Consider the following 12,833-nt stretch of genomic DNA (forward strand, 5'->3'; position numbering starts at 1 on the left):
AAAGACAGAAGGAAAAACGTTAAACATTTCTGTCTTCTGAATATCAAACAGTTCAGCTTTCATTGCTGAGATGCCTGAAAAAAAAGTGCTTTGGGTCAGCCATGTGTGCATTTTTGTGTATGAGAGAGCTACACAACAAGGACAGGCTAACAGTCATGCTACCTTGCAAAATAAACCCTAGTTCTCCCACTTTCTTTATCCTTCAGCCTATTTAACTTGTAAAGCTTCCTATTTTGTTTTGGATAATTGAAAAGTGGCCATACAAAACGACTATTAAAAGTATAGAAAACTGGAAAAAGGACATTTTAAAAATATTCTAGAGAAAGTATTAAATTTTATTGAGAACTACTGCTAAATGTGAAGATTGGCCATGTGTCTGTGTAAACACTTTTTCTTTTTGGAGGTCTGCTGGGATGTTGTCTATCAGGCTGTGAATCAGGCCTGTTAATGGCTTTGCACTACTACTGACCTCACATTAAATAAAGTGGGTAGGAAGGAGTGGAAAGATACATACACAAATATTAATAGACTGGATACATGCTTCGGGACCTTCAAAGCATAATTTTCAAGCCCATGTCATCTCAGTGGATTTTTATGTTTCCAGACACATAATTATTTTCCAATTATCCTCTAGAGACCATTAAAAGTAACATGTTTATGTGGACTACAGAGTATATTATGGTGTGTAATGCATTCGTATCTACACACGTATATTTGCATGAGTGACGGCACAATCCATGCACAGCAGTCAGTAATTAGTTGTCTGTGGTATATTAGTAAATATACCCAACAGCTACATCCATCCTCCATTGTTTTAACATGAAGTTTACAAGTCTGTTATTAAACTTTGTTTTGCAATTTTCTCAAACATAATCAAGAAAAAATTCAATGGTTAGGAAAAAAAACACAGCAATAATGTAAAGAAGATGAAGTTATCCTAGGTGATGAAGCCTAAATTTGGTAAATTAGGGACCTATACAATAAATAAATTAACAGGCTAATAAAACAACAGCAGTGGTTGTGGCAGGAGTATAAAGTCCTGTCTACCTTGTGGTCGAGGTGGAACTCGGGGGGGGGTTTCAATTACACCAGACCCAAGTTAAGAATTCAACTGCTGGGGGTTTGAAAGCAGTAAGGAGGATGGACTTTGAGAAAGGTGAACCTGTGGTCGATCAGTCCCAATGGACTGTGCATTTTACATTTTGTTCCTGTGTGCTACCGGGGTGAAACTCTCTCTCTAAATGACAGAATGTGTGAGTGCTGATGGGTGCGCACAGGCTCACACACGAAACACAAACTCACATGCACGCAGCACACCTGTAATCTCTTTTTCCTGCCCTTGTGATGGTCAAACGTCTAGACACCTGAGATCGACTCGAGAGGCACTTTGGTTATTTTCTCGCTCTCTTTGGGTTCTATTCTTGTTTTCGGTGACTTGACACTAACTCTCAAGCAACAAGGGCTTGTGTGTGAGCATTCATGGCTTATATGTGTGTGTTAAGACAGAGGTGAGCTGAAAGGGCTAAGTGTGACAGACCAATCTGTAACCACCCATTTGCTCTGACTGTTAGGATACAAAGAGTCTTAATGGGTTTGTAAGCACACATAAATCCATACTTAAAATGTACATATTACCATTTTGTTTGGTTGGAATTACTATGTGTGTGACCTTGCTTATAACTTCTAATTTGTGGTGCTCAAATGAGTGTTCACAGGCTGCATCCTATGTGCATCCTCTATTTTTATTTCTTTTGTTCTCTTGCACAAACAGATACTCTTTTCAGACACGCTCACTCCCTGATCGTTGAATATGTCATGATATCCTTGATACCTTGAGTGTTTCTTAGAATTTGCCAGTATCTATTCTTTACTATTCTGTTCCCTTAGCTCTCTCTTTATGACCTTGCCATTCATCTGTTATTCTCTTCATCTGTCCATCTTCACTTCTCTGCAGCTTTCAGTATGTTCCTCTCACACTCACCCTGCTTCTCTGCCCTCACTGTGTCCTCTCAGTGCCAGCAGGGATGAAGGTGCTAAATGTACTCAGTCTCACTGATACACACACCTACGCACACATTTACACACACTCTACCCCAGGGCTAGAACCAACACAAGAAACCAATTTTCAATTTACAGTGGAGTGGGAAATCTCCCTGCCCACAGCAAGCACTATCTCCCTCCCATCTTGAGGGACAAGGGCTTGACAGCAGCTGGGGTGTTTGCGAATTTGTGCTTATCTATGTGTGCATGCTTGTGCATTTCAAGGAAACAATGAGGGAGACGGTCTTAAAAGCAGAAGCAATAAGAAAAGAGAAGAGGAAGGGGAACAGGGTGCAAGAAAAAGTAAATCATTTGTTTTTAATGAACTAATCTTGGAGATGTCATTCAACAGTTTTCTACAATAAAAGAAGCTATCACTTGCCTAGCGTCAACCGGGCTTGGTGCCCACTGGCAGTGCCCACCAGTATCTGTGCTCTCACCAGGTTCTAGTTTCAGGGGTAGTAAACAATGCCAGTGGTTAGGTTTGGTAATGGATCTAAAGGGCGGGGTGGGGGGTTGTTGGCAAAAGGCTGATTCCCCAGGAAAGCAATCTGAGACTTGGCCTGTGCTGGCTTCAGGTGTCCCTGAAAGCTAAAAGACTGCAAAGGATGGAATGCTGGGCATGGACCCAGGCGCCACATAGAGGTAGGGGAGTCTAACAACCCAAACACAACCCAAATACCCTCAAAATGTCTGGTATGTTGGAGGCATAACAAATGAAAGAGAAGCAACTGAGCAAATACAGTATTTGCATGCATCAGGGGTAAGCAGGAAAGAGAGAAATGCGTGTGTGTTTAGGTCTGAGAGTTCTAACAGGACTTACATGTTGTGCAGAACACACCAGCCACAGTGGGGATCTCCGGATCCAAGACATTCGCTGCAGGTTGTGTACTGACCACACGCCTCCACTGGGATCCTCGACAGCTGCAATGGGATACAAATATCATTAACATACAGCAGAAAGCTGTGTGGCTGCATGAATAATGTGAGTATGAGCAGAAATACCAAAAGGAGAACATTACCACAAGACACAGAGAGGGCCTGAAACTAGTGAAAGTGATATATAATATTCCGAAACAAAACAGAAACACTGTGTTCAGGTTTTGGCAGAAAGACATAATGATACATTTTCAAGACCTCAAATAAAAAAGTGCAGTGAGCAGGAATCTTTGGATAATGGTGTCATAGATAGCTTCTTCAGATCAGAGATACTGCTGTTGCAATCAGCAGTATCTGTCTGCTGTATGGTCAAGGAATGTGTAGGTGTAGAGGTGACGGTGATAGTAACGCCTTTTACTGAAAACATAATATATAATACACAATATATATTGTTACCGAGTTATTGTTTCCACCTGGGATGACTCAGATCAACACAAAATGATCATTAAAACAATTATGTTAGTTGCAAATTGTCTCTATTAAACACAATTACATCATGAAGATGTGGAAGATTCAATCAAAGCCTTCCTTTTATTTTGATTTATGCAACAGCCCAAAAAACAAATCCATCTAAAACACTAGTTTTACCCACTATACTGTATACACACATTAACTATAAATTATTTTAGTTTCATGACCGATTTCTATTAAAATGTTATTTCCCTACAGCTCCCCTGTTGCTCCGATCAACCTTGTTCCATATGGGAAACTTGGCCACTTGGGACAGCCGTCCATCCATTATGATGTATAGCCTTGCCAATTCAAAGTGGCATTGACTGGCACTGATTGGCATGGGCCATGAGTGACCGAGCACAAGGGGCAAAGCTGAGGTAGATCTCAGGCTGTCCCCCTCCTCTTGTCTCCATGGTAACTGCGTGGTGCAATAATAGGTGTTGCTGGCACTTTTGATAAATGAGCCGTCATTGGTAGATGACCGCTGCCACTCAGGCTGCTCTGTGATGACAGCCAAGAAAGAGAGACAACATCGTCGGTGTTGGACCGATGTGGGTAAAACGGTGCACGTGTGCCTGCATACTTCTGGAATTAGTAAAAAATTGTGGAAAAAAAATTGTTAGAATACAAGTACAAAGAATTTTTTTTGCTTTTAGCATCCAAGTTGAGTTTCTTCAACTTTTTCTCTCATGAAACTTTAAAAATTTGTTTCTTTTATTTTAAAACCAGCTTAACATAAAGGAACTAGAAGGCTATACTATCACTGTGTGTCACCCAGTGATAGTATACATCCACTGTATGATTTAAACCACTGGACCTAGTTTCAAGAAAGTCTCAAAATTTGGCAGTCACTTTGGTAACACCTCCAAGCAATTATTGTACTATCTAAATGAAAAGGGAGACAGTTAAAACAGATGCAATGTCCAATGAGATATAAAAATGCATGCTGTCATATCTGTTATATTCATTAACTGACTCCTCAAGCTAAACCACAAATGTCATGCTAATTCATGCTATGAATATGATTAGACAAGAAAAAAAAAAGTATTCTATCCTACATGTTTGCTATTTTTAACAAGTACAGGTATGGCTGCCATCACACAATAGAATCTATGGGGTGCATGCGTCGGTGCAACACGACTGACTCATATGGTTCCCTGTTCAGCTTTTAATTGGCTCTTCAGGGGCAGGGGCAGGACACCTTTACCATTACAGAATTCTCCAGTGCATATTTATTAAGGATTCTTTGAGTGATTCATTGAAGATTTATCATGGAAAGGACAAAAGTAAGTCTTACATCAAAATACTCAATAGACTTATTATACCTTTGCTGAATACTAAAACCCATTATCCTGGATACCTGAGAGATACTACATTTATAGCAAAAAGAATTACAAAAATATAGATAGAGAAGTTTGAGTAGGAGGTCAGCTCAAGCGCAACTTGCTAAAGAAAACATGGATTTAATGCCCTGTTCGCAAATACTAATGCAGTCATGGTGAGTACTGATGTAATTTAGGTCTTAAATCAACCACCTACAATATGAACTGAGGATCAAACTGTTTTGCATACTGCTCTCTCTCTCTGTACCTCTGGATATATGAGATGTAATTATACATGTCGTTGCAGCACATTTTACTGACTAAATTCCATATTTGAGGGTATGAAAAGGACCATAATTAAACCATGCAATGTAGGGCATGACAGAATGTAACAAGAGATCAGAAATGCCTGTGCCTAGCAGTATCTCTAAAGCACAGCCTGCCACTGACGGCGGTTCTCTCTGTTGGACTATCACACAGCACATCTCTGCCTGACAGCCTCTCTCAAATAATAATAATAATAAAAAAAAAAACCCACACAAGTCAAGTCAGTTTTGCTCACGCTCATGGTGGAAGTCATATTTCAAAACATATGCACACTGATGCACAAGAACCACAGAGATCCACATACAGTACTACTGGAGTCAAACAGTGACACATGATGGAGATACTCTAAAAAACATACTAGTGCATTGTTCCTTCTCTTTCTCGCAACATTTATGCATCTTTGCAAGTACTATAAATAGCGTACTCACTTGCAAACACACACACGCGCACGCGCTCTAAAACAGATTCACACACAGCTGAATAAATTCAGAGGGGGCGTATTTCATTGTCAAAGTCAAGAGGAATCCAGCTTGCTATTACAGATTAGAGACAAAGCACTTCTGTGTGCTAAGCTTGTGTCTGCTATGGGGGAAAAAAAACAGCTAGTATGTTTTGCCCTCCCTACTGTGTAGAGGCGTATTTGCATTAGGTAGATAAAGAGAATGAGTTTGAGATGGAATCGGGGAGATAGTGGAGAAATGGTGTGTGCACATGATCAAACTCAACACTGATCGTCATTGCACGGTGCATCTTGCAAGATAGATTTCCTGCTTTCCTGTCACTCTCCACCGGGCCTGCACCTCCTCCTGCAATCCAGCACTGCCTCGCCCCACTGCCAGCTAAAATAAGGTCTTAGTCACTAAAGAGAAAGGCCATTGTGATAGCCTATAGAGGGATTTCAGCTCCAAAAAGCCTTATCATAAGAGTATATGAAACCACGATTTCTCTTTGCCGGTGCATGTGCGTATTTATGTCATCTACGTGGCCGTGACACACCATCAAGTGGTTTGTCACCTTGTGATCTGCCATAGAAGCTAAGCACCCAGACAGAACTGTAGCAAAAGATGCCACCATATCTTTATAATTTAACACTTCATCAGTGGCAGATATGCTGATACACACATCGCCCACAACTATACACCTACACAAAAAAAAAATCTCACATGGAATTATACTTCGATTATAATGGAATGAACCTCCTGATGCCTATCAACGCCTCAGATGCCTGCATCTGGGGAGATGGTTTTATTCAACAGATAAAACATACACACAAACAAAGACAAACACACACCACCATTCAGAGCATGGCAAAGGCGTTGGGTGCCAATGTGACTCCTCTGTTCCAGAGCACACATCCTGATATCATTCATTCTCCCTCTGTTTCTATCTGTCTGTCTCTGTCACTCAGATGCTCTGAGGTGTGTAAGATCATACATTCATCATCTCTCCAGAGCCTCGCTCCTCTATCGGACACACACACACACACACACACTTTAGCGGGCAATACTTTTGTCTCCTCTTTTATCAAAAAATTGAGGGATTTGGTGGCTAAACGACCCAATGCACCCCTTGTCCCTCTCATCTCGATATCACATTCATTTCATGCTATCTTCTTCGTGGGCTTTGCCAGTGAGACGACCATTACGGCTCGCAGTCTCTCCACTATGACCGTGCTATCATATCGGCAGGGATAAATACAAAGGATGGGGTGCATGGCATTTATAATTCCCTCCGTGTTTCAGGTGAGTAAATGACAGCCATTACACCCTGCACTCTCCCTCCTTTCACAATAGGGAGAGATGGAAGCTGCTGAATATAATCGTGCTTTTAAAAAAAGGCAGAGATCACAGAAGTACTTGATACCCTAATGTGTGGGGAGGAAGCTGAAGACGCACTTGATCATTTACTGTGGTGGCACAATGGCATCAAATTATATATGCAGTTTATATATGTAAGATGGGTATCAAGGGAATTGGGGTGTCAGGGTGGGGGCCTTTGCATCTTCAAATTTTTACTTTAAAAGCTTAATCATTCCACTGAGGAAAGACTGACTTTGTTTTTCTTTGCTCCCTCTTTTACTCTGACTCCCCTTCTTCTTACACAATGCCAGGGGCATCCAAGTCAACCTGCAATGGGAAAAGTGATCATTTATTAAATCGGCAGAGACTTTTATTATCAACTAATTCTTCAGCCTAATCTCTATTCCTCTCTTTATCCCACTCTTTTCCTGCCCGCTCCACTTGTAATTAAACAGGGATTCCACCTGCAGCTAAACTAAACCACTCCAAATGAACAGAGAGAGGGAAATTAAAGTGATAGCCCAATCCTGCTTCACAGCCTGTAGGGCACACTGAACTTCTCTTATCTTTTCTCTTCTTCCTCCGGGCTAGCTTCGTCTTTTTCTCCTTCCCTGGTGTGAGTTTGTTCATTAGTTCAGCACAGTGTTGGCAGTCCTTTTGGCTAGGAAGCAGAAATTAACAAGAAATAATGTGCTAAATGTAAGTAATGTGGTGCTTTTTGGTTACTTTCAAACCAACACATTGTTGTGCGTTTGAGAACGATGTATTGCTTCTTACAGCAGAAGCCATGTCCTCATGTTGGCGAGTAAAGCAGTGCCAATGTGCATGCCACCATCTGTATTGTTTTAAAGCCTTTACAACTCAAGCTTTTTCAATGCCCCTCAAATACACCCACACCCACCCCACCTAGGGCAAAGCTATTGATCATTTATTCCAAGTGGTCAAGCAGCATTTTGTTTCTTGTTTACTTCGCCTTATAAATCCTGAATGTTTATTCTCTTCTAACACAGAATATAAGTTGATGCTGTCACTTATTCCTTCATTTGCTTCAGTGTAATTTCCTTTTTTTGTCTTTCTGTATCACACCTCCAGCTGGATGGAGGCGGGATTGACGTTAAAGTCAAATGAAGCGAGGGACACGTCAACGATCCACTGCCTCGTCACAGCTGACGTCCCGCTCAATCCGTCAGCCACCAAACAATGGTATTATATCACAAACTCAGCTAACAGAGCGGGCCAGTGGCTGCAAGTGCAATATTGTTTTCATTTGACGTTCCAGAGGTTAAATGACAAAGCCATCTATTGCACTGTCAGGATTGTCAGTTTAAGACAAATGACTCTGTTACAATCAATCATTTTCATTTATCCTATCACTCCAAAGACAGTGAGCCCTCCATTCACAGAGTGGAAAAAAGCAGGTGAACAAGCTTGAAACAGTTTATTAATAATGGCTTCTAGATTATATGCCTATGCTTACTTAAATTTGGAACCAAAGCTTAACGACAAAAAACAAAATCATATCGGTCGCCTCACACCAAGAAGGTCCTGGGTTCGTATTGAGGCTGGGGCCTTTCTCCTTGTGTCTACTTGGGTTCTCTCCAGGTATTCTGCTTCCTCCCACAGGCCAAAGATATGCGTGTTAGGTTAATTAGCAATTCTAAATTTACAGTGAGCATGAATGCTCGTCTATCTCTCTATTAGCCATGCACCAGATTGGCAAACTGTCCAGGGTGTACCCTGCCTCTCGCCTTATGACAGCTTCGACACCCCCACAAGCCCAAATTGGATAAGGGGAAGAAACGATGGATGCTAATGTTGTCCTATTACTGTACATAGTTACTGCAAGAACCATGCTTAAGACATGTCGGTCAGTAAACACAAAAAAAAATACTCGCACAGAGTCTAATTCTGCACAGAATGCGTCATTGGGCCCTTGGTTAAAATAAGGCCTGTATCATGCAGAAGGAGTGCACTGTTTGGACTATTTCCAATAGCCAAGATGCTCGGAGATGATGGTGACTCACTTGAATGACTTTTTTTTTTTTTTTTTTTTTTAAATCAAATTTCTGTCTTCTTTTATTTAATAATGTTTTTGCAGAAATTAGTTGCACAAGACTGTGAAAACGGACTGAGAAACATACTGCAACAGGGAAAAAGTTAACAAGTGAGACAGCGGGAGAAAAAAAGAACGGGGTAACATTAAAAATGGGACTTTGTATCAGGGAAGAGTTCACTCCAACCTTGTCTGCCCCACTTTATTGACATTTTTCAGAAGCGTGTCAGGCAGCAGTGATCGCGACATATCAGCTCTCTTCACTTGCCTTGTTAGACCACAATGTGCCTGTAGCTAAACTGGGACACAACATAATATGCACATCTAAACACCCTCATAACTTCCATCTGCACACTAGAGAGGTGAGAGAAGCCAAACTCTAAGAGATGTGGTAGAAAGTTTCCCGCTGACAAAAATTAAAGGACGCTTGTACTAAACATCTTGGATGAGATGCAAAGGCGCAATACTTCCACAAATTGGCTTGTCGGATTTCCCTTGGGGGTGGGGGTAAAAAAAACCAAAAAAAAAACCCATTTCACTTTGAACGATCTCACCCACTATGGTACACATTTTCAATAATTCACACTTACAGATCTACATTTGCTACGGTGAATATAAATAATTTAGCACAATGAGCGTGGAAGTCACAGCACTTTCCAGCAACAGTTTATATGCTGAATGAGAAGCTTTAGTATAGGTGGGGAAAAGAAATACCCAAGCATGAGGGCAATTTAGGAACATGGCAGAAAACAATCTAACCACTGGCTCACAGCTCAGTGGCTGGCAGGATAAGTTAATGCGTTTGCTGTGTTTGCTGTAGGGTAATGGTATAGCTATGGGAACACTAAAAGATGAATTGAAAGAAAAAGACACAGCAAACAACCTCTGGAACAGCTCTCGAATGCCCTCAAACACACGTCAAGGCTCGGCACAGTCAGCTGCTGACTAATGTGCTTTGCCATTAAAATCATATTAATAGAAATTACATTCTCCTGATTGGATCCAAGTTGTTTTTACTCCAGCTGACATAAAACCCTACTTAGAGCAGTGGTTCTCAGCATTTTTTCTGGCATGAACCACTTGAAAAGCTGAAAAAGATTCTCGCACCAAACGCCACAATTTTTAAGTCATTAAAAAAAGATCCAAGTTAGCGTCAGCTTTGCCTTCTTTATTTTCCTACACAAAACATATTCGTTTGACTTAATTTCATTTAATTTTTCCCTAGTCAAACAAAATTCACAGTTTCAGGGACACAGACTTAGCCGTATAAAATGTGTAGTATTTGTGGACATGTACCATATTCTTATTATAATTCAAAGTCATGATTCTGTGTATTTCACCAAACCTATAAATGGAAAGCTTGCAAGATTAATGCAACTAGATCCCTCTCTGTGATTGGATGACCTTTATTTATTAAATATGGAAAAGAAAGAATGTGTGCGTTAAAATAAGCTTTTTATATCAGAACTAGACACAATTCATCACTTCAGAGGGGCAACGAATATATTTATAGGTTTTACTAAAAATGTTGCTGTGTGGTGTGCACTTCAACTCCCTTTCACTAATGGTGAAATGATCCCGGACATCCAGTGACACCTCCTCATTCATTCTACCCAGGTGTAGTTGACAGATGAACCAGTGTTAACAGAATAGCAACATAATAACGGACTACGCTACCAGCTCATATTAACAGTGGGGTTGACCTGCCCTTGTCACTCAAACTGCAACCTCAGCATCCATAATCACACCCAGTTCTGTCCCCTTTATACCAGAACACCTATTTAGCCCACTAATAGGATGACTTGTGCATGCGCGTGTGCATATGCACATGTGTGCGTATCTGTGAGTGAAAAGAAGATCCAATTATAGGACAGCCAATCACTGAATTAATGAGGGGAAGGCAGGGATGACAGATTACTCTACTAGTATGGAATTAGGGGGGAATGGGGGATTGGGGGATGGTGCTTGGTTTAAATGACAATGGGGAGTCAGATACAGTTAGAAATGGGATACAGATGGAAAGAAAGGGGGATCAAGAGAAAACACAAAAGCCCTCATGTACTTTCATTTGAGAAAATATCAGGGGCAACGAGAGGCAAATTCTGTAACCCTGAAATAAAAACAAGACTAACAAACATCACACAGTCACAAGATGGAGAAAAGAGGCAGGAAAAGGCAGCAAAATGAATAAATAAAACACCCAAGGACACAGAATAAATACAATGTCGACATCATTTTCAGAATACACAATGCAGCGTGAGAATGTGTGTTTGTCTAAGTGTTTGGCCAGCTTCCTTCTCTAATGAGTGTATAATTTGACACAGACAAGCAGGGTATAGTGTGACTCTCAGCATGATAGTCAAACCCTGAAGGCTGATTTATACTTCTCTGCCAAGATGTTCCAGTAGTTCTGCCCCATTGTAACTTATTTATAATTGATTACAGTTAATTGCCAACTGATTTAGGCAAGACAAAAAGACTATAAATACAGCGTGACACACTTAAAAAGTAATCATTACTTTAAATGCACTTTTAAATTAAACTGTAATTCTGCACAGAGACTTTATAGCTATTGTTAATTTTCTGCTCTCATCCTTGGCTGGGTTTTTCTTTTTCTTTGCAATGAGAGTGACAATATCCACCTTTACACTGAAGATGGCTTTGCTAGTTAAATAGCAGATAGCAATACACACGTTCTGTCAAGGATAAAGAAAAAACAACACTGGGCTGCAGAATCATTATAAGGCCCAAGTATTCATGTTTGCTTTCTTTCATTCCCGGTGTGATTTCAGAGTGATGATTGCTGGGGGAACAAAGAGTGGATCTCTCTAGCATTAATAGACAGACGAAGCTTCCAGAGCCTTTTCCCATCTTTGTATAAGTTGTCTTCATTGTAAATTGTGTGAAAGAGAAATATGAGCAACAAAGTAGTTCAGCTTTATTCAGGTCACCTTTACTTCCAGCAGAATCTCAAACCTCAAAGCCTCTGCTTGAATCCATTTCTACTATATCTTCTTCTAGGAGAGGTCTCGTCCCTCATAATGATACGCTTAATGTTACGATTAGGTGACTCGTATGTTATGTCCTTTACAGTGATGACATCTCAACCAAACTGAGCAACTATATAAGATGTGCTAGATAATCCTCTCCACTTCCAACAACCCAAATGAGGGAACAGTTTAAACATTGGGGTTTCATCCTGCCAGTTCTGGAGACTCAATCCCAAAACGGAGCAACCAATTATTGCAGCATGTCTTGCCCAAATACCTTACTAACACACTTGGTGTTTTTTTTTTAATATTTAATCTATTGCTTACTTTGACATAAAAAAAATTACTGAACATGTATAAGCAAATAAAAAATTAAATGTGTGCCAAATGTAGCAAAATAAGAAGCATTCTTATTAACTTCATCTTTACTTTTGACAAAAGAAGTGAGCTTTAAATTAATTTTTAATGCTCTTTCTCTGCGTCTTTGGAGACCTTCCTACCGCATTCTCCTCCAGTATAAGTATTTGACCTTCACTGTTCGGTGCCGAGTTCACACAGCAGCCAGGATCCAGAGGCATCCCGCCTCTTGGTCGGGCATCGCCAATAAGAAGGGGAGTAATTCAAGGCTATGCACAGTATGGGTCCAGCTATATCGACCAGCTTTGTTCTAGCCTCCTGTTGTGGGCACCCTTGCTCCTCTCCTTCTATGCCTTTTTGTATTTCTCCTTCTTTTCAAATATCATACACTCCATCTTTGAGTATCTGTGACATGGCTTCTGGCCTCAGAAACAGCAGGTGGCCTGTTGCTATTGACCAACTTGAGCTGTTTTAATAGCGTTTGACACTCCTGGGAATTGGGAAATGTGTATGTGTAAGCTGGATGTTATTTTAAACTGTCCCAGTGATCCAG

At 40.6% G+C, this 12,833-nt stretch overlaps 1 protein-coding gene across 4 annotated transcripts in view; it reads right to left on the minus strand.

The window, feature by feature from the left end:
* Positions 1-12,833, minus strand: part of plxna4 (plexin A4) — a 244,786-nt gene that overhangs the window by 94,287 nt on the left and 137,666 nt on the right. For all 4 annotated transcript variants that reach the window (XM_003445006.5, XM_019346942.2, XM_005451648.4 and 1 more), the window contains exon 5: positions 2,864-2,964. In XM_003445006.5, coding sequence (XP_003445054.1) covers positions 2,864-2,964 — 101 coding nt within the window. The remainder of the gene's footprint in view (positions 1-2,863; positions 2,965-12,833) is intronic.

The sequence above is a fragment of the Oreochromis niloticus genome, linkage group LG17 (assembly GCF_001858045.2).
Source record: "Oreochromis niloticus isolate F11D_XX linkage group LG17, O_niloticus_UMD_NMBU, whole genome shotgun sequence".
Classification (NCBI taxonomy): Eukaryota; Metazoa; Chordata; class Actinopteri; order Cichliformes; family Cichlidae; genus Oreochromis; species Oreochromis niloticus.